Raw genomic sequence first — 22,792 nt, 5'->3', positions numbered from 1 at the left:
AACACAAAAGTAAAATGATACATTCAATAAAAACATAAGCTTACTATGTGCTCAGCTTTAACAACATGCAAAAATAGGCAAGATAGTGCACCTAATCATAACTACACAAGAGAAAGGATAGTGATTTAGAAAGATGTATCACCAACTGCCTAAATAGTTCACCATCATCCAGAGTAATGGGGCTGGGGAGCCCCATTTTGCAGCGAGGACCTGAAGAACCCTTCCCAGTGATTGGGAAAATCCTATGGGGTGCATCCACTCATAGATGAGGTCTCCAAATTCACCCTGAAAGGGGGTCCAGCTTTTATAGGCCCAAACCAGCAAGCCAAAGGGACTTGAATACATTTTTAGTGTACAAGCACCTGGGTCTGATCTCATACTTCCCTCCCAGTTGGGGCCAGGGCATGGCCAGAGGCCAAGTCTTGGCTGGGAGAGTTTTCCCTAAAATACCTTACAAACAAGTCTCTATTGATGCTCCTTGGGAACATTCCTTAAAATGATACATTTCTTGCAGGCAGTTGCACAAGGTTGAAATGTGAAAGTTTCTAAAGCAGCCAGTTTGGTGATTAACAACTATCATAAGCATCTCAGTCATTTGTTTTTAGCTGAACAATGCTGATGGTGTTAGTCACATAATGCCCAAGATTCATCTTGCAGGTCAGCTCTAGCTGAGGCCTGCTGCTCAGGCACCTCAGGTACATCACACTTCAAGCCCACTCTTACAAAGCACAGTAACCACTCTCTGTACATCAATACAGACTGTCCATCTAATCTGGCACCTACTCTACAACTGTTGTCAGCAGGAGCTTAGAGGATTTCTATTTTTTCCAGTGGAAAAGGTTTCCTTCAGGGAAGGGTATTGTCTAGACAGATACAACTTTTTTTACAAGACAGAAACGGTGTTTCTTTCCCAAAGCAAAACTGACAGACTACCAAATATTGTTACTGTCATGCAAACTTTATCTGTTATGCCTATGCATATATGCCTATGCAGGGATACTGCATTTTTCAGTGACTATCTGTTATAGGGGCTGAAGGTTTCCAGGCTTTTGGGACCAGTTTGAAAGACAGGCTAGATAAGCAAATGCAAAAAAGTTTAAAGTACTCCTAAATACCTCTTCCCTATTCAGATTAATGATTTTTTGAACCTGTGCCAGTAAGAAGTAGGACTGTAGTTATCTTAATCATAATCCTCTAGCCTAGAATGAGGAGGATGTTGTTTGAATAAACAGACGATAAAAATTTATACAACTGATTTTAATGGCTAAAACTTTTCTCTACACTGTCAATTAGATCTTGGGAAATCTGCTTACCTTTCAACTGCCAACAACCAACACAGAACACAGGAGGCTACTGGGAAAATACTAACTCTTCTCCCTTACGAGGCCTAATACATTAGCTCAAGTAGCACCAAAATGAAGGAACACACAAGCAAGATGATGGTTGCTGTTCCTCTACAAACCTCACAGTCTTGTACTACTACACTTGCTGCAAAATTAGAAAAGAGAATGCTGAATGTGGTTCAAAGGCAGAAGGATGACAATAGCTCAGCAGGTATCCCAGAGATCCACTGCACAACAGGAGAAGGCACACAGTTAAGATGCAGCAACAGTATATGTAAGCTTGGTTCTCTCCACTGCAGAAATTTGGTTACCCAGCAGAAACTTTGCTACCTCTCCATGCTGGAATTCAGCCAAAGCTGAGTCCAGTGTCTGCACTATGGATTGTTCTACACACACAGGCTGACAGGAGGACTAGTATAGTATAGTTTCCCCAGCTGAATCATCCTCCTCCATTTCTCACCACAATCTTCAAGGCTTTGAAGGAAACAGCATTTCTATGTTCTCAGGTAACTTCTGCAAGATTGGAATAGGAAGAAAACCTCTCCAAACAATTCACATTCAGTCTATACTTCATACTGTTTTCAAGGCAGTGGATGTGTCTTTGGAGAAATCTTAACGCATGACTGGTGAGACAGCATATGGAAATTTGTTTGTTAATACTTGAGCCTACTAACTGGAACAAAGAAAATCTCACCCTTTTCTTACAGGGATACATTTTTATTATAAGTCTGGAAGACAGTCATATGCTCATCTAAGCTTTATGTGAGAAGAAAATGTTGTTTGTAGTTTTCCCCCTTAGGATATATACCTGTACAGGATAACATGTGATTTCAGAGATTCTGCAAAATTAGCTGCAGTGTACACCTGTAGCCTGCAAGCAGTTTTGACCGTTATTGTCTTAGACCATGACTCTAAGAGGACAAGACAGCAAACCAGATAAGCTTTTTTTGCTCAAGAACATTTTTATTGTAAAAACAACGGTTAACGAAACTTTTGTGTCAGTAAGGAAATAGTAACTTCATATTTTACACATAAAAAAATAACCATCCAGCGACTATTACAGCATTGCATCAGTGGTTGGGAGTCAGGGAATTTTCACTCATTTTCATTCATCATCCACAGCAATTAAAAAATCAGTTTTTTTGGTAATCCTGAAAAGTGTAAATCACATTGTTAGAAAGTGCAGAGTTCCAGCCCCCTCCTCAAGTTCTGATATCATTCTCAAGGTGCATCTACCCTTAATGGCTAAATGCTGTCTAACAATGGCAGTACATGATGACATTTTCTAACAAATCTATGACAGAGTGCTAGAATCAAAGTTCATTTGAATCAGTATGCATATTCCAAAAATCACAAATTCTGTAATTAAATTTTAATTGCATTTAGGATACATGTAAATATTTCTCTTTATTCCTATAAAAATCTAACCAGTCGACTGTTGATATGAAAAGCTAACCACTTAATTCTACTTTGAAACCTAAGAAAAGCAAGCTGTTCTAAGACTTAAACCTCTCCTACCACGCATACATTCTTAAGGATTTTTCTTATGTGTTGTCAAATCCAGGACAAATTCTTAATCTTAAATATTAATAGAATGTTTTTGGTTTTTTTTCCAAACCAATAGTTTTGATATTAGATTCCTTATGCTGAATTAACATAGGAAAAATTTTAGTGCACCATTTTTTATAATCCCTGTTTTGTGTAGCTATAGCTCTGAAGGAATGCATATTACTAGGACTAGAGATAGGTGTTCTGGGGAAGCAGTGCTGCTTTTGGTTAAGTGACACAGAGGAGATGGGCAGTTATGTCATCACAGAATCAGCGTCTCCACAAACCTCACTGATCAGAAATAATTGGTAACAGTAGATACAAATCATGAATGCTTTATATTTTCCACAGGCAGTCATCCACCTAGTGGTAGTTTCCCCCTGAGAACAGAGGCTGTTTTCTAAGAAGTATTCAAGTTTGGTGAACATACCCCACAGGCTACAGGGGTTTGTTCTTGTGGAAAAGCAGCAAATAGAGTGATGGCATGAATCTTTATCCCAGCAGTCAGTTTCTGGTGCCAGTATTTTCGAAGAGGATACCCATCAGTGAGCACTCAGTCTGTTCTGCCAAGTTCTGGAATGCTACTTCAACAAGGGTAGGGGAAAGAAATGTGCTCAGCAGGATGCAAGAATTTTGCAAGAATTTCAAAGATTGAAACTTGTTTTTCTTGGAAATTACATTTGCACATTTCCACCCACTATAGCAACATTGTCTTTCAAATTTTTATTTAAACCAAAATTAAGAGGCTTATTCTTCTAAAATTAGTTTAAATTTAGATGGTAATGCCATGTAAGAATAGCAAATGAAATCCAAGGCAGCAGATTTGCTAGCTCTATCTATTTGCTCTCCCTTTAACTTTTGTTGGTACTAGAGGAACTACCTTTGAAACCTTCTGGTTCTGTTAGCCCAGCTAAGGCAGTAACAGAACATTATGGAAAATCCACATTAGAAAATACATCATGTCTTCATTTCCAGCTGGCAGAAACTGCTTTTTATACCAATACTCAAAGGTCTCAAAAAGTAATGCTGACTTCCCAAATGCCTCATTTATAGCTAATCTCAGAACTCCTAGCATTTACACAGAAACATGATTTCCTCGTGCTGAAGATAAGACTTTTGGAAAAATGTTAAAGCATTATTGTTCTAGCTTGATACAGCTCTGGAAACTCTGCTCATTTTTAAATGAACAAATTCAAATACATTAAGTCACAGAAATCAAGGAAACATGTCTTTCTTTTCCTGTCCTTTAGTTAACAGGAGTATTTTAGGGAGTATACTCCTAAACACTTATCACAAATTCTAACATGATCTTTGGAAAAAGAGCTAAAATGCTTAGATTAACTGCCTAAACTACTGTAACTTGACAAGTTCCCACATGCCAGGTGACCCATAGTATTTCGGTCAGCAAACAGTGTGTAAGTAGTCAGCTGATTACTTTCTTTATTTTTGAGATATATTGAAAACTTGAAAGTAGTGAACCTAATGTATTTTACTTCTAATTTGATGAAGACTTAGAAACAACAGTTCAAAGTGCCTAAAGAGTAAGTTGAACTCTAATAAGGGAGATGTCTCTCTGAACTTGAGAGGAAATAAATTTTTATGGAAGTATCTCCATTCCAAAAAAATATCACTTATATTAAAACTGAGTCTCATACAGGTAATAACAAAGAGCTGATGCTAACCTGACAGCTGCTATCTAGCATATCCCAGCTGTTAAGAAGACCAAGTTTATTGCCTCCCTAATAGAAGGCCTGAGTAATTTAGTGCCACATACAGGTCTTGAGTCCTGTGCACTTTTGTTGCCTCAAAGATATGAAATACATGCTGCTGTCTGGGTAAGACTGGAGGTGGGTCACAGAAGTGTACTTACCCAGAGTGGCCTTAACAGTTAACTTCCTTACCTTAAGGCAGCTTGAGCAAAAATCTCTCCTCTGAATCTGATCTACACTCTCCACCCTGTCATTTCACAGAATATCATGCCATGTTTCAGGTGCTCTCTCTTTTTTTTAAATGGTGTGAAGTTAAATTACTTCCACCTGAGTAAGACATCTCAGGAAAAAGAAAGCCTATATAATAGCCTACAATTTACTGGGGAGTACCACTCCCCATTACAGAAATTATTGGAATAGGGTTATTTCTTCTAATAGACTCCTAAGCATCATCAAAAAGCCGTTTTTGTGCTAATTCTGTTAGAAAACAGAACTAAGTCATTCTGACTCCAAACCATGTATTAAAGGGCTTCAGCCAGTGCCCAGGGAATTTATTCATTTAGAGATTTATTCTTCTAAAACACTGGAAGCACCCCATTCTCTCTGAGCATGTAGCTCCTACTTAAAACTGGTGACAAATTACAAAATTACCTTGATCTATTCCGTCTGTTCGTTTCCTTTTTAAATTTAAAACTGCATTTTGTTGCTCCTTTGCAGCTTCTGCAGGACAGTTGGGTCTTGGCAGCTGATTTCCTGGAGTGGGTGCTGGTCGGTTACTGAAATACTTCTGTTTCAATGCCTTAATGGTAATCAAAGAAAAAGAAACAAGTAATTAGTATGAAATGCCATTTATAAAGAGATTACAGTGAAACAAGCACTTTCAATTGGGACTTAAAAACTACTTGAACACTTATACTACAGGGTGGCCGTGGGGCAAGTAAAGATTGCATTTGCAATTGCTATCCATCCCAAATGGATCTGCAAGGCAAGGGATAATTGTGTACTCCTATTTTTAACTAGTGCTCAGACATTATGACAAAACTAGATTATTTTGTAAGAAGCCTTGTATAAGTGGCTTCTAGCTCTGAAGAGCTTACATTCTGAAATGACAGACCAGAAGAGATGAGGATAAAAAAGAAACTAGGAATAAAGAAAAATTAAAGGAATATTTTTGAAGTCTTGATCAGATTCAAGATCTGGACACCAGCTGTTTTGTTAGCTTTTAAGATGGGTCTTTCCCGCATGTTTCTTTAACTGTGCTGTTTCTACCCTGTAAACTGTGAGAAAGACATCACTCAGAGCAAAAGGCAAACACTAGTCAGCAAGATTGCTTTCATGTACTGGAATTATATACCTTAAATTTTAGGAACCATGAAGTGTGGTTAACAAAAAGTGCCTATCTCTTAGGTAATCATTACTTGTGCCAGTTACATGATATTCAATGTCAGCTAAAAATCAAACCAATATGGTAAGCACGAGTTGTTTCCTGTCTTGAACTGTGACATTGTCAATAAAAAGTTTAAACTAGAAAAGTAATATATATTCAAGGCACTATCCTACAATATGACCTGAAAAATTACTTCATTGATATGAACTACCATAGAAATGTCTCAAGCATAGCAAGAACTCATTATCTGGAAACTCATACTGAATGTTCTTAAAGATGGTGGCCAAAACAGCCTGAATGTGCCCTGAGAAACTCTTCTAGTAAAAAGATACAGAACATGCACTAATCTCCTGGATTCAGATCTGACCAGCAATGAGGGAGTCCTGGCCCTAACGGGACAGCTCTTTCTGCCTGCTTCCCTATCAGTGTAAAGTAAGAGAAACAGAGTTTTCTAACTGCCAACTGGTGTATCTTCCTCATCACAGAAATCAGTATTGTGAACTAGAACATTGTGCAAGATTGTTCTTCCAAGTCCTTAATTTCGCCCCATCTGGGAATAGTGAAATTGAAAGTATCATGGAAAAGGATAATTAGATAAGAATGATGGTTTAATCACCACAGAATTTTATGTTTAAAAAGTACCATAAAAGTTTAAAAGACATTGAAGAAGAGATTGGATGGAGGAAGGAGAAAAACCTTTCAAACTCAGGGAATAAGATAAGATAGGTTAAGACTCAACCTTCAAGCTTTAGGTGACTGAATTTAACATGTCAAATATGACTGTTGGAAGGTGATGGCTTATACACATTTTAGTTGTCTACCTTGACTATACACTGGAAATGGGGATGTCATTCACATGCCTTTCACAGTTCTCTCTATAAAACTGGGATTATGTTTCTAGTAGTTCATGTGATGTTTCATTTCAAACCTGGTTTACTGGCTTCAAACATATTTATCTGACATTAATAGTAGTTTAATGAACATTAGGACACAACCCAAGTGTACCATACCTGAGTAGCTGTTACTCTCGTGGAAGGATTAAATGTGAATAAGCCTTGAAGAAGACTGAGCAGATCATCACCAGCTGCACTGAAGATATGTTGAAGTGGCATTCCAGGGAAAGGCTTGAATGTGACATAATCTGGTAGACTTGTCATTCCCTACAAAGACCAAAAATGGAATGTATGTTTTTCCCCTAGAAAGAGTTCAGCTTTTCAGAGAAAGAGAACTTCATTTGGCTGTCTTTCACCAGAAGCAACTCATCTTTCAAAAGATATTGTAATACTTGGTCACAGAAATAAAATAAATGTAGGAATAGTAGGTCATAAAAGATTTTTTAAAATAACTGTTGCAGTGTGAAACAACTTTCCAAATGATCTGTCCTTCCCCTGCTTTAGTTGTGACCAGTCCAAAAGGAAAAACTGCTAAAGGAAGTATGAAAGAATTTTAGACTGCATCAGGCAAATGAAATAAAGCTTCCTTTAGTGAACTGACATGGTGGGAGGAAAAATATTTACAAAAGAGTGGTCTTCACCTTCTCTACATTAATAGGAGTTAGCTGAACGTTATGTGCATTTTGATTTTAAATGCACAACTGAAACTTTATATGAGCAATGAGAGGAGGGAAGGAAACTATGCACCAAACAACTAAACAAAAAATTAACTGCATATTTTTTGTCCTCTAGGTATGAAATCAATCCCATTGTGTTCACATTCTAGCATAAAAATTATGTAGACAATTGTAACTGACAATTACACAAACATAATGCTTTTGTAATGTTTTAAGTATTTAAAGCCCTAGTTGTCATAACTTCAAGTTCATCCAAGTAAAATTAAATATTAACACAGTCAAAAAACGTGTTTAATCAGCTATAATCTTAGCTAGCAGGATAGTAAAGGTTTCAATTATTAAAATGTATGTGTTTGGAAATGAACTTGGGAATACATAATCTTTGTTGTGTCAGCCAATCTCCTATTGTCTTTTCCCTGCTTGTATCTTAAATCTTCCTCTTCAAAGGAAGCAGAAATGTCAATGAAAAACCTTAATGTGTTCCATTAATAATTCTGGAGAAACATCAGAATTGTTTGGGGGGTGGCAGTGTCTCACACAGCAGTTCTCCATTTGGCTTCAGCTCCATTTCATGATCACATACCATAGCATGCTAGCACCACTTAAAACAAGGAAAAGCTGCATGGAGAGGAAGCAGAGGTGAACAAGTCCAGTGAGTGCCTCCACAACTCAACCACAAAAGACTGATCAGGGAATTCAGGCCTCCCTGTGCCTGGCAGCTGGTACAAGCTGCTCATCAGACATGTCCCACTTCCTGTCACTCTGTTTAATAACCACAGTTAGGTAGGTCATTGTGTGACCTGACAGTAAGTTTGGCCTGGTGTTACTTAATTTGCTGTCATCTCAGACAGAATTGTACTACTGGTTTGTATTTGTTTTGGGATCATTGTTAAGGCAAACGGTTTATCCCTGAAACTATTGGTCTGTGTTTCTTACTATTGCCAAACTATAATTTACCAAGGCCAACTTAGGTACCTACAAATGATTCCTCCTTCTGAAAGCGATTAAAGCCTTTCTGGTTAAAACATGCTGATTAAAGAAGCATCTTAAAAACATGAAGCAGCAGCAATAATCTCACATTAGCAGCCATGGGAAAATGTGACACAGAAAGGAAATCAGAAAGTGTTGATACTGTTGCTATTGACCAGAAGTTTGGCAAGAAAAGCATCAATTCTGAGCTGCTTCAGGAGATGAAGCAACTGCCTTCTGAAAAATCTACTCAAGTATTCTGGTATAACCATTTAATTTCAAGAGCTAAAATACAGAGTATCAAGTACCAATGTCAGCCTGTTAAACAAAGACTCACAGGCCACTGTTCTTCTGTTGGAGTACCCAGTGTTTCAAATATCCTTGTCAGCTGGTCAAGATCAGAATCTCCAGGCAAAAAAGGAACCTGGAAGAAGGACATGGCACTTAATTGAATTTACTTCTGAACTTCAATTTTCGAAAGAAGCTTTGAGTGATACCTCATAATTCCAAGGCAAAATCAGAACTCTTATACAGTCTTCCCACAAAGAGGTACACTGGATATTTGAGGCATTCCAGTTATGCAGAAATAGATCCTGAAGGTTTTCTGAACCCAGGCTTGGTATCATTGACTTGACAGCAGACAGCTTAAACATAAGATTACACCACAACCACATTAATGTAAATTTTATTAAACATATAAAAGACTTTATATCCCAGTTGTCAGCCTGAAGTCAGTTGGTCATGGTTGATCTTTTCACCACCTGTTCTCTGGAGTTAGCTTTTATATATATTTAAAATGAATCATAACTAGATTACACAAGTTAGCCTTATGAAATGAAATGAAAGAGTGAGGGAGAGTAGAGACTCTCTAGGATAGGAAACTGTCTGATCAGTGTCACATGTCATTGAAACAAAGCAGAAGACGGAAAAGGGGATATCTAGATCACCTATCAGGCACACATGCAAGTAAAAAAATTTGTGACCAAAGCAAATTTATGAAGAATTAGAAGCAGTGTTTAATTAATTAGGGCTGAAAAAAACATAATAGATATCACTGGTAGACAGCATACTAAATTGTGGCATCATAAAAGCCCTTTGAATATAAACCACTTTTATAAAAAGCTCCCAGAAGTTGCATTGTCCTGAAAAAGGATGCATACATTTCAAAATATCACAGTGATAAAAATTGAACCATAATAAACTTTGTTTTGTGACGAACCAAAGAATCAACTGAATTCAAGAATTATTGGCTTACTAACTTTGCTTAAATGCATTCAACTTCAGCAGGCCTAGTGCATATTTATGACTCATCACCAGTGCTGCTTAAAGAGCCACTGTACATTTCCATATCTCAACTGCCCACCAAATTGAACCAGCACACGTATTTGGTGTGACCAACCAAGGCAAAAGGTTTCTTTTGATGTTTGTTCACACAGAAGGTGCTCCAGTCTAGTTATGATGTGGCCACAAAAGCATTCAAAGCTGCAGAAGCCAAGCAGAAGCCACTTAGTCATGGAAGATAAATTAGGCTGCAGGCTGGCTACTTCATTCCTTCAGTCATTTCTGTACCCCAGCCCTCCCCTGCTCCCCTCACACTTTAATATCTTCTCCAAGAGCTGTATAATAAACATTATACTTCAGTGGAAAATACTCAAGGACCATTACATTTGTGTACCACACTGAAGAGTGCCATAGAATTATCCTGATGTTACCCTTCAGCTTCATTTCAATATTGTCAGCTAACTCCAGTTTAGAAAAACATTAGTTTTCCATTCATTTCAAATAAACCCACTATTAAAGTACTGGTGATTGTAATTGAGGAGCAGTGTAAAAGGGACAGCCCATGCATCTATTCTAGATGCTATCTAGACGTTTCTAGAAGGTTAGTGAACTAAAATAGGTGTCTGTGGGCAGCAGGAGTTATCTACTTGACCTCTCCCAAGGTAAGACCTTGACAGTTTGTTGCAACTTTTTTACCCCGCTGTTTTTAAAGACTTCCAATGCTTGTGATATTTATGAAGCCTCAATCTATTCCAAAAAACAACAACAACAAAAAAACCCCACTGTCATTACAGTTAAGAAGCTTTTGGAAAATTTCTTCTAGCCTGTGTTCACCTTCTGCTTGTAGCAGGAAAGAAGAAACCTGTAAAAAGCTGTAGTGGAATGGAAGGGCAAATACAAAATGCTTACATTTCAATACTTACTCTGAGGAGCAACTCTGCTAAAATACAACCAACAGCCCACATATCCACACCAACACCATACATTCTAGCTCCAAACAATAGTTCTGGGGCTCGGTACCACCTGCAAAGAAAACACATTTTGGAAGAATTACCTGGCTTTGCTCATATCAAATGCTACATACTGAAGCAATGCAAAAGCTAAAAAAAAAAGGACATTACTTCTGCCTGTATACTTCTCAAACATTGAACAGCTGTATTCTGCAAAATGTTTTAAGAAAGAATGAACAAATCTGTGCACACCTCACCCTAGGGACATGTACAACCACAGATTAACTGCAGTTTCAACTGACCTGATTACAAGTATTGAACTGCAAACGTGCAAGGAAGAAAGTTCTTAACATAAAGGTAAACTGAAATTTTCTTAAAATTTTATTGAACAAATCATAGCAAGACCGAATTCTTCCCATCTTCCAAGAATCTCCATATCAACAGACCTAAGTATAGAGACTAGTTTTATGCAAAATGAGCCTTGTTGTTTTGAATCAACTGCTCACACTGCCTAAGAAAAATCAAGTTTAATGACATGACACTGTATTTGACACTGTAGAATTTCTGTCTTTTGTATAAAAGTGTTAAACCAGCTTTGCCTGAATAGATCTGGCATCACAGCAGTCAGAAAACAACACATTGCATATTTTGCAGCCCCACTTTTGTAGCATACCTTAAGTAAGCATGCCATAAAAACCACAAATATTTTAACTGGTTCAAGTGTTTGTCTCAAAAAAGGTACTGTGACTAGCTCCAAAAATGGTTCTAGGTCTTGTGATTAGCAGAAGGTAGCAGCTGTCTTGCTCCAAAATCCAGGCTTATAAGTAGATACACACTATTTCCACACCTTTTGAAGGAGTATTATTTTGACAGATAGGAGAACCACCCCTGCAGATGCATACACTAAAAGTTCTTATGGAGACTGTTAAACAATGCTCCCATGTGATTTTTTATGCAGCTCTTGCCACATCACATGAGCAGACACCACTCTGAAGATGAAGAAACATCTATAAAACAACTAAACAATCTCTGTGTAAGAAACAAAATAGCGGGTCTTACCTTGTTACTACCTGATGTGTATAAACTCTGTTTGGGCTTCCAAAAGACTTTGCCAAGCCAAAGTCAGCCAATTTTAAAACTCCATTTTCATCTAGCAACAAGTTATTTGGTTTAAGATCCTGTCAGTATAGAAAACGAACAATGAGATTTGTGAGTATTGATAAAAACAGACATATAATGAATCTCCTGGTAGACATGTCATAACAGCGAAATGAAAGATTTGATTCTATCCTAAAACCTGCACTGTGAGCAAAAAAATTTTAAACCCCCCAGGAAATAAGTATTTCATCATCTATGAAAACCATAGTGAGACAGACCCATTTGAATACTGACACATTTAAGCTGCAGAGTCTAAAATGCCTCTTGATACATTTTACCTTTCCTGCAGATACAGCAGTTATGCTATCTGCACAGCTGCCAACTGAATAATAAAAAGACTTGGCCAATGCTCCCAATAACAGCAGAAATCATGCAAGTCACATAGATCAATATGGTAGCAGTGCATTGGGGGTTGACCTCTGGCCAACACAAAAATACCCACACAGCCATTTGCTCTTTCTGTTCTCATCCCACCCACCACCTTCAGCAGTACAGCGGAGAGAAGACCAAAAGCAAGAAAACTCTAAAGGCAGTTTATCAGATGAAGGAAAGAACTAAAAAATCCGAATAAACAAGCAAGGCCATGGAAATCCTTCACCACCTCCCAAAAGGAGAGTGAATACACAGTCTCCCAACAACAGCCAGCTTGGAAACCAAAATTCCCCCTTTTTCCTCTATCCCAGTTTTTACCACTGACCAAGGCATTACATGGCATGCAGTATCCTTATGGACAACTTGAGTCAGCTGCCCCAGCTGTGTCTCCTCCTTACATCTTGCTCCAAGCCTATTTATCAGGGAAAGGGCAGAATGGGAAAAAAGGAAAGCCTTGACACTGCCTGATAAAAAGGAGAAAACCTTAAGAGTTCATCTGCTGTGAAAAAAGTCCAATCCATCCCAGGCAGACCCAGTTCAGTGATAATTAAAGTCACCCCTAACTGGAAAACCTTTTCTATAAGCATCAAAGTCATAACCACATCAGTAGATCTTAACATTTCTGGTACTGCTATTATCTCTCCAAAACAGCAAATATGAATCCTTATGGAATGAGAACATCTGAATTCCAAAACTACCTTCATTAGGCTTTAGACTGTAAATCCACCCAATGTGATTTTTGTTGCAGGGTGAAGGCTGTCAGTTTAGTATATGCTTACCCTGTGCAGAATCCAATGCTGATGTAAATACTCTAATCCTTGAAGTGTCATCAGCATATAAGCCTTGATGTGAGATTGTGTCAACACAATACTTGTATCCTTTATAATAACCTGCAAAGTGTTAAATTCATGGTAAAGCTCAGCACACAAGAAAAACTTATTTCCATTCTTTCAGCTCCAAAGTTATTTCATCCTGTAAGACAGGCTTCAAATTGATAATCACATATTCTCTACCATTTCACCCTTTTTCCAGAAAAGTAGGTCAGTTCTGAAGATCAGAAACTGCGGAGTCCAGATAGCTTATTCTGCATAACCCAACACTGAAAAAATGTGTGGGAAACAAAAGTTTAGTATTTAATCTCAGTTCCACGTTGATAACCAAACTTCCAGGACAAAGATGCACACATCCAGATGATAAATGTGTCAGTAAACTGGAAATTCCATTTCCACTTATTCCTTCTTTCTCTTTGCAACCTAAGCAGCCAATCTTTGTAAATACAATGGCTTCCTCTTCTATTTCCAAAAAGACCAGAGGGTGTGGCCATTTTACTGTATTTTTAAAAAATCTACTTAAGTTTTCTATATTCTTTGACTTTAACATTAAAATTCTAAGCAAACAACCCAGAGCTTGTTTGTTAATACTACTGTCCTGTTCAGTAATAGCCTTCCATAAGCTGAGTTACAGAAGAGCTAAGATTGCACAAATTTCACATATGCAGCATATGCTTAATCGAAACAGGCAGCAGTCTCAGTGGCAGCCTGATACCACAACACAGTTTAAAACCTGCACACCACAGCATCATGCAGTACACGAGTATTTAATTTTCCTTTGCACACCAGTTTTCTTCATCTCTAAAGTTTGCACAACACTATGTAAAAAGAATGAATCTCCTAAACGTCTACTCATTACTAACTTCTATTAGCAAAAATCTGATCTAACCTTTTCAAGTCGTCCATTCATCTAAATTTCAGCAAGCCTGTATCCGTAAGGTACTGATTTGCAATTACCTTGCATTGCTACAGTTGAAAACACGTTTTAATTGTACTTGAGTTTACTACCAGCTCATCTCTTACAATATTTTAGTGTCATACTTACGTGAACATGTTTGATATTATGCTTATCCATTGCATTCCAGAAACATTGGTCTGTGCCAGAGGTTCTACACTCAGACTAGAGTTCCAGAAAACTAACATAAGCAAAATTTGTTTCTTTAAAATCATGCTGACAAGTATTTAAAAGTAAAGGAATCAATCAAATGAGAACTCATAAAAACTGAAATTACTCAAACTACCTTTCAGACATGATCTTCATCAATTGACATAATAAAAGTCACCTTTCTAATGTAGGCAAATATATGCCTGTTAAAGCAGAACTTTTATAAACCATCTTAAGATACTGAATGAAAAAGTCTTTAAAAATCTTACCTCTAGATCTGTTTCCATAAAATCAAACACCAAACTAATATTCGACTTGTGTCCAAATGCATCGATAAGCTGCAAAACAAAATACATTATGATTAAGCATGTTCTGATCTTCCAGTTTTCTGAAATTCAGCATGACTGTAGTCTGCACATGGATTTTCAGCTTATTGAGAACTGGTTTAAGTTTTTTGACTTGTAACAAAAATATTCTTACTCAGTTTAGCTTCTTAACTCAGTTTCCAAAACAGAAAAAAATCCCCATTAAGTATGGAAATAACATTTTACATGATTGCCTTTCTTTCCTGGAGATAGGAAAAAAGGGAAGGAGTTAACTTTATCATGTTAACTACAACAGATAAAGTAATGCACCCCTTGTCTTCAAAACTTTGGTGTTCTACAAAACTCCTACCCTTTACTGAGACAAGACTAAGTTTGCCCATGGATTCACCTCTTGGTATCTGCTTCCTGTAAGCATGCAGTATTTTGAAATTTTAAGTGTTAGGCTTATTAGCTTCAGATATTTTTAGATGTGTATTCATTTTTGTAGCTAGCTTTCCAGGATAAATAAAACTCTTTGGAGAACATCCAAACAGCCCTTTCTTAGGGTGAAGCTGTGTAATGAAACAATTAATTTCTAGTTTGAGATAACACAAGCATGATGTCGAGCAAAAGCAAGATATTATCTAGCCTGGTATTCTTCCTTCAAGATGAGGAAGGTATGCTCTCCCTGGTGCAGCTCATTCCTTATTCTCACTGTGACAACCACGTTCATTGCCCAATCGCAAGATATTCATTTGAATAGCTCATAACAGCAGTGACTGTGCCCCTCACACTCCCAAAACGCACACAAGTTTTGTAAGGACTACGAAGAGGGGCACAGCACTGTCTCTTGTTTTTGGACCCTGCTTATGGAATTCCTGATCATAAATTTGTCTAATTCTTTTTTGAACTGTTGATGCAATTTGCTTCTATATGGCCCATGGCAACACATCCTATAAATTCATTAAGACATTGAGTGAAGCAGTACAGTTTCCACTCCTGCTGCCAATAGTTTTAAATACATCTCTTATTTCTAGGACAGTGGAGTTTGGAGATACCAGTTCTGCATGGATACCACTTATCATCTTGGTTTTGTAGACCACCCCATTCCCAGCCTTTCTCTCTCTAAAGTGATAAATTCCTCATTTTTCACAAAGAATATGCTCCATCCCTTTGCCATTTTAATTGTCATCCTCTGCGTATTCTCTAACCTTGATAGCTAAAGCAATCACTTTGAAAGTAGGTACACAATCCAGAAGAAAACCATATTTCCACTTTGAAAAGTATATGGAAAATTCATATTTCATGTACTTAATCATATCTGACACTTTCTAATTATCACTGTGAGCTAACTTTGAAATGTCTTTAGCTCCAGCTGGGTATCTGTAGGTGTAAGTCTACCAAAATGGAACTGAAACTGAAAAGATACCAGTTTCAGTCCTTCCAAAAGACATTTTAAACATCATATCTGTGTACTAAAGTAAGCATATGACTAATAAGCCATATGACTTTACCACTGCTTTAAAAAAACTGCTTTTTGTCACCAGTTCCATAGGAAGCAAACAATCAGGTAAATTCAACACTGTGTTCATTTGCAGTTCTATCAGAGATGCAAAATCAAGCGATCTACATTTTCACAATTCCTCCACTATTAGTATCTGTGTAGGCCCAGGCTAAAAACTAAAAGGATTTAAAAAAATTGCTTTGCCTTTGATATTGAAATGGGCACATTGTCATAATAATTGTTGAACTACTGAAGTATTTGAAGATTGATTCTAAAACTAGTATTATTTTACTTACACCAATAATATTTGGATGGCTTAGCTCCTGTAACAGTTTTATTTCCCTGAGGGCTGTCCTGTTGATTCCTACATTGACAGAAAGGGGAAAAAAAGATGAAAAAACCAAATAAAACCTTTGGATTTTGGATAAGCTCCAAACAAACCTGTCATTCTGCTACTCACAGACTATTTATTATGGCAAATTACATTCTTAACATTTGACAATTTGCTAAATAATAAGGAAATTGCCATAACCAAGTAAACTGCTGCAAATAAAAGTGGGCATACACTTTCTCCTACAGCAAGTCCATTTCACATCACAGTAATCTGGTTTAGATTATGAAGCAACATGTCTACATTTTGGCAAATAAAAAAATCACCTTTTTTGAGGTATTGGAAGGCTTACTTTAATTTTAAAGAAAAGTTTTATCTTGCCAACATAAGTCCATTACCATTTCTCACTTCCAGAGGGAGGCATACTGTCAAACCTCATGAATAAATCTGTTTTCGACATAGTGTTATTTAATAATGCATAGCACATGTTTTTCTACACTCATGGTGTAGCATGTATAAGGCATAAAAGAGAGAGTGACCAAAACATGCTTACTCTTGCTTTTCTCATAAGAATTTTCTCATAAGCAGATTTTATAGAGGAAAAATCAGGGGCCAACAGGGAGCAAATGGTGCCCGTCAGCAATCACACTGATGGCACTGTATGAAACCATGGTTCCTGCAGGGTACCAATTCCTCCTTCAAAAATGCTACTGTGTGTGGCTTGTATGAAAACTGGCAAGCAAATGCTCCTGTGGTACATCATGCAGGAAGTTGCAGCTGCAAATGAGCTGAAAAACACTGTTCTCCTAAAACCTGGGATATGAGTCAATGCTAAGACTATAGCAATGTTTTCAGCTAAGATACATGGATTACTTTACATTCCTGCTTTGCCTGTTTTAATTACCCGTTTTGGAATCACATTAACAGAGGCTGCTTTGGGGTGGGCACAGTCTTAGATGGAAACAAAAAAGCATGCCACATTATCAGATAACACAGGAAAAGCAGATATGATCATTATTTTTAATAACATCTTTCATCTGCACCTAGACACCATAGCTGCCAAAAGTAATGACTGCCCCTAAGGGCCATTAGGCCACTGAAGGCCAGGTGGATCACGACTCTCAGGCACCCGGCTCAATTGTGAGACTCTGGGATGAGTGATCAATCAGTTTCTCTTCAAAAGAAAGGAACTGGAGAGTTGACAGCAAAGCCTCTTCACTGGAAAGCTGGTAACCTGATGAAGGAGTCCTGGAGGACAGCAGCCTGCACACAAACAAAATCTGCTGCACCACACAGGTGACAAGAGAAGACCAAGATTACTTGGTTTCAATTTGCCATATCCATGCTTAGAGGTACAGGGCTGGTCAGAGCACATGCTCATGCTCTACAGTGCTGAACATAAAAAAAAGGATACAGAGACAAGAGTTTTGGTCTTGTTTTTATCCACTTTTGCCTCTGCACACATCACAAAAATAGAACAAAGGAAACATCTGAAAATAGACACAAATTCTCTCGTCTTAAATATTTAAGGCATAGGGATGTACTGATACAAAAAGGTATTCTAAACTCAGTGCTATTGTTATTATTACTATTATTCTATGCTATATTCATGTTTGAATTCCATCAAAACTGAGAAGTTATATACTCATATTTACACATACACTGTGCATGCAGGTATCTATGCTGCTTTTGGTTGTCCCTGCAGTTTGTGAAGCAAACCTCTACTAAGCCTTACAGCAGGCATTGAGCCCAATTTTCTCAACCAGTGGTACGGGAAATTAATATATCAATTCACAAAAACAATACAAAAAAGCACAGCTTCTACAGCATAAATTTGTTTTAAAACTCACCGTCTTTCGCTTCTGATCTATGCCCCAGTTTAATCTGAAAATAAATATTTCATGTTAAGTAAGATTAAGCGGGTGGGGAATACATTTTTTAGTACCACTCCTCTATGACAATGAGTTTTAGAATAATGAAGCACTTTTCCAATTGGGTTGGTTTTAACTGGGGTTTATTTCCCCCCTTAAAAAAATAACTGTCTCTACAGCATTAGCTTTTACAAAAAATAGCCATGATGGCACTGAAAGCATATATAAAGCAAAGTGACAGCATAAACTGCTTTGTAGCCATGAAACTTTATTATATTGCTAATGAGCTTCTCCTCAGGGAGAAATGAGAGCCAAGTAATTGACTGTTATCTTAGAATGATTCTAGTACAATTTGCACAGGCTGTAAACCTGGGCTGACTCTGGGTCTTTTTGTCTCAATCATCTAATGCCCTGAAAGTTCAAGTCCAGAATCCTACCACTGATACTTCCAGATGACAGGAGTTAAGAAAATATTCTGATACAACAAAGAATGCTCCTCACCACAGCCACTACCAGTAGCAACCATACAAGAGAAGTATTGCAGTGCTAAAAGGGTTTAGTGCATTAATCAAAATTACTTACTATTGACACAATTCAGCTTGTTGAGTCTTTAATTAAAGAAACCACTGTAACATGTATTTTTCATCCCTTACAAAGAACATCTGAAGACCCATTTTTAATACAGAAACTTCCTGGGATCCCTTTAGATAGTAACAAGTGAAATACTTTATGACAATCTAAACATTTTCATCATTTGTATGCAAACAAGCATGTTGGAGATCCAAGATCACTTTTGTCATATTTTATCAAAATGCTATCATACTAGATAAGGGACATTACTGGAAAACTCTCCAGTCTAGTAAGGTGTTCTGATTACTATTCATTATTGGTTGTTCCAGCTGGCAGCAACACAGTAACAAATAAAAGACTGAGGGCACTCAGAAGAGACTTCAGGGCCCCAGGACAATTGATAGAAGAATAGTGATTTCCTCACAGGTAGTGATTTCCTCAATCCTTCTGGTACCAAGAAATAACACTCATAGGAACAGACAGATCCATCAGGTTGATATGTGGCTCTTCAGTTGGTGTCCTCAGAAAAACTTTGGGTTCTTCAACCGTGGAACGATTTAACACCTGTTCTACTGACTGCAGCCTGATGGGCTGCACCTTTCTCAGAGTGGAAAAAGAGCTCTAGCACAGGAGCTAGCAGAGTTCATGACACAGCTTTAAACTGGCCTGGAAGGGAGAAAAGGAAAATACCTGGCTCACCAGTGATGATCAGTGGGATGGAGTGTCAAAACTTGAGGAAACAAACACTAATGGGTTGCCTCAATCTGCTCCATGAGGTGTTGGCTACAAACTACAACACCTGAAATGTTTCTCTGCCAGTGCACTCGCATTGTGGAGGAACAAACAAGAGCAGCTCAGAGCTTTGACTCAGTCCCAGAGATTTGACAGCCCTGACTTCAATCAAACCTGGTGACTGGAGTGCCCTGTTGGGCAGGCACAGGCCCCTCAGGAGACGAACACAGGACAGAGGAGGCAGGGGTGGCATCGTGTGCAGTGGAAGGGCTGCAGTGTACAGAACTTACAGCTGGAAATGGTGCAGCTGGGAGCCTCTGGACAGAAACAAGGGACAAAAAATGGGGATGTCATTGTGGGATTCTGCTGCAGATGTCCCAGCCAGGACAATTAGGCAAATGAATTGTTCTCTGAGGAACTAAGGGATGCCTCTAAATCAGCTGCACTTGTCCCTATGGGGGACTTCAGCTTGCCAGAAATCAACTGGAAGCATCACACAACAGGTGCAGCCTGAGCCAGAAGACTCCTACAAACCTGGACAACTTTGTGGAAAAGGTCCTAAGGGAGCTGGCTCAAAAAGATGCTGTCTTCAATCTGCTGCTTGTAAACAGAGAAAATCTCATGAGCAAAGTGGAAATTAGGGCCATTTTACCCACAGCAATCACAACGCCATTGAGTTTAAAATCTCTGTTGACAGTAGGAAAGTGCCAGCAAAAGTTTCACCCTGGTCATGAGGAGAGCAGACTTCAGGCTGCTCAGGGAATTAGTAAGTAAAGTCCCTTGGGAAAACATTTTTGCAGGTGCTGGGGTCCACCAGTGCCAGCCACTTTTTAAGCATCACCTGTGAAGGGCACAAGAGCAGGCATTTCTCAAATGTCACAAGTCAAGCAGATGAGGCAGAAGGCCAACTTGGCTCAACAGGGATGTCCTCTTGAATATAAGGTAAAAAACGGAAGATGTATACCCAAAGGAAGAAGGATCAGATGACATCGGAAGAATAGGGAAGAATACAGAGATGCTGCTTGCCACTTCAGCATTTATTAGAAAGGGAATCAACATGAGATGCCAGCTTCAATGGACAAAGCTGCAGGAAACAAGGCTTTGCTAATTCAATTACTCAGCAAACCATTTGTCCAAAAATGACAGAACTTGAGGTAACAGCATGAAGCTGATTCAGGAGAGGTTTAGGCTGGATATTAGGAAAAGAGTCTTCACCAAGAGGGGCTGGGCACTGGAAAAAGCTTCCCAGGGAAGCAGCTATGGCACCAAACCCTGAGACACCAAGAGGTATTTGGACAATTGTCTTGGGCACATGGTGTTATTCTTCCATTGTCCTGCACAGGGATGCAAATTGGACTTGATGATGTTGATGGGTCCTTTACAACTCAGCATATTCTATGACTCTATAAATTTTAAGGAGCTTTAAATAAAAGATAACATTCTGGACTAAAGGAAATTTAGCACAGCAGCACGAAAGATTTAAAACAAAAGAAGAAAAAAAAGGCACTATCTAGGTACAGTAAAGTCTGCCGTTTGGAAATGTGTGTGTGTGTGCTGGTTTGTTTGCTGAATAAACCTAACAAATAGCCAGAAATTCAAGTCACAGAGCACACAACCCTTGAGAAACTCAGGAACACTGCAAAGCCACTCCCTCTCCTGGGGTGGGTGGGCATTACAGACAGACATTTAAACAAACGTCTCTAGAAACAAAAATGCGTCTCTAGAAACAAAAATGCGTATTATGCCATTTTCCATCAAGTCGGTTAAAAAAAAAGTCGTTAGGTGGGTCAAGGGCAACCAGACACGCGGTGACACACCTCTCAGAATGAGAAGACATTCTGACACTTACCTTCTTAATAGCCACGATTCGGTTGTTCGTTTTATCCCTAGCTTTATAGACGGTGGCGAACTAGGACAGAGAGAGACGCTGCCGTGAGCAGGGCCTGACAGGCCGGGCGAGAGAGAGACCGCCGAGCCCTGCTCAGGCCCGGGGCGGGCACCGCCCGGCGCCCCCCGCGCCTCCCTCCCGCCGCAGCCGGGCTGCTGCAGCCCCAGCGCCGCGGTCGCTCACCTGCCCCTCCCCAAGGAAGTCGAGCTTCTCGTAGCGCTTGGCGCGGGCCCGCGCATCCATAGCCGGCGGGGCGCGGGGCGGCGGCGGCGCGCAGGCCCCGGCGGCGCTCGGCGCTTTAACGCGCGGCCCCGCCGCTTCCGGCCGCGGCCCTCGGCTCCGCGCAGGCGCCGTGCGCGCCCGCAGCCCGGGGTGCCGCGGGCTGTGTGCTGTGGCCCGCCCGCCGCGGCCTCTGCAGTTTGTCCAGAAACCGGCTCTGTTCGGACCCTGATCCCGCGTCCGACAGTCGGGAAAATTTCTCTGTACTCTCTGCGTAGAGAGATAGTTCTTAAATTAAAAAAAAAAAAAAAAATTCTAGAAAGGGTGCTCTCAGACATTTTGTTAGATTCTACTGTGTCGCCCTTGTTTTCTGAGTTCAACTTGTTCATAAGATGGAGTCAGTTCTTTAGTTTCTGCACAATATTGAGAGCAGTTTTGCAGTTTCTCACGCTTTGGAACATAAATAGACTTTCCTGGTTTTGTTCACTGTCTTTTGTTTCCATATTTCTAGCCTGAAAATAATGTTGGTTGACAGCTGGTCTGGCCAGTGGGGTGAAGGGGTAGTAACCTCAGAAGCCAATCCACAACCAGACCCACAAATGTATAAAGAAACAAACAGGCTCACCCTCTTTGGGGAGCAGCTCTGCACTGCAGACCTCTTGCCTCTGTGTTACCATTTTGCTGTCCACTTTCACACTACTGGAAATTCTTAATTATACTTCTATAGTTTCCTCATTATGAAGAACTACCTACAATAAAACTTCAAGTCCTGGTTTAAGGCAAATTTGGAAGACCATTGAATAGGTAGGTACCTTTCTACCTTTATAGAAAAGTCATACTACCCTTCAATAGCCATCAGAGGTAAATACTGGAGAAATGGTCACTTGAGAAATTAATTTCCTTACATACTCAAGCTTTGCTGTTATATAAAAAATTAATCTGTAAGATTAATGAAGGCATGTAACTGTGAAGAACAGCCATCATCTTTGAGAGCACTTCAGTGTCTGTTTCCTGCCTGTAAAATCATTCCCAGTGAGACACCCAGGTGAGTCAGTCTTACCTCGATCCCTGGAAAAGTGGTGGCATGCCTCATACTGGAGGCCATCTCTATCTATGTGGGTGACAAGAAGGTGACCAGAAACAGTAGCAT

At 39.1% G+C, this 22,792-nt stretch overlaps 1 protein-coding gene across 3 annotated transcripts; it reads right to left on the bottom strand.

Annotated features, from left to right (window-relative positions):
• Positions 1-2,285: 2,285 nt before the first annotated feature.
• On the bottom strand, positions 2,286-21,899 carry CDK7 (cyclin dependent kinase 7). 3 transcript variants are annotated; one of them, XM_063423066.1, is made up of 12 exons: positions 21,607-21,899; positions 21,385-21,444; positions 18,213-18,246; positions 16,328-16,395; positions 14,492-14,560; positions 13,067-13,177; positions 11,817-11,935; positions 10,731-10,830; positions 8,864-8,950; positions 6,998-7,147; positions 5,252-5,399; positions 2,286-2,494 (listed from the first exon to the last, which is right to left on the bottom strand). In XM_063423066.1, exons 1-12 carry the CDS (start codon positions 21,664-21,666, stop codon positions 2,469-2,471), a joined length of 1,032 nt encoding a protein of 343 aa, XP_063279136.1. In that variant the 5' UTR covers positions 21,667-21,899; the 3' UTR covers positions 2,286-2,468. The 3 variants fall into 3 exon arrangements, with proteins under 3 accessions (XP_063279136.1, XP_063279134.1, XP_063279135.1); XM_063423064.1 differs by lacking the exon at positions 21,385-21,444 and having other exon boundaries at positions 21,607-21,758; XM_063423065.1 differs by lacking the exon at positions 18,213-18,246 and having other exon boundaries at positions 21,607-21,658.
• Positions 21,900-22,792: the final 893 nt, after the last annotated feature.

The sequence above is a fragment of the Prinia subflava genome, chromosome Z (genome assembly GCF_021018805.1).
Source record: "Prinia subflava isolate CZ2003 ecotype Zambia chromosome Z, Cam_Psub_1.2, whole genome shotgun sequence".
In the NCBI taxonomy this organism is placed as follows: domain Eukaryota; kingdom Metazoa; phylum Chordata; class Aves; order Passeriformes; family Cisticolidae; genus Prinia; species Prinia subflava.
Note: the sequence above shows the minus strand (reverse complement) of the source record. Positions and strands in the feature narration are given on the sequence as shown.

What these genes read in the sequence shown, in the direction of transcription:
- CDK7 (XM_063423066.1), bottom strand. Translation starts at nt 21,666, where the DNA reads ATGGATGCGCGGGCCCGCGCCAAGCGCTACGAGAAGCTCGACTTCCTT. An exon ending in TAGCAGAGTTGCTCCTCAGA is followed by an intron (nt 8,951 to 10,730) that starts GTAAGTATTGAA and finishes TCCTTCTTCCAG; the next exon opens with GTTCCTTTTTTGCCTGGAGA. An exon ending in CAACAGAAGAACAGTGGCCT is followed by an intron (nt 7,148 to 8,863) that starts GTGAGTCTTTGT and finishes TGGTCTTTGTAG; the next exon opens with GGAATGACAAGTCTACCAGA.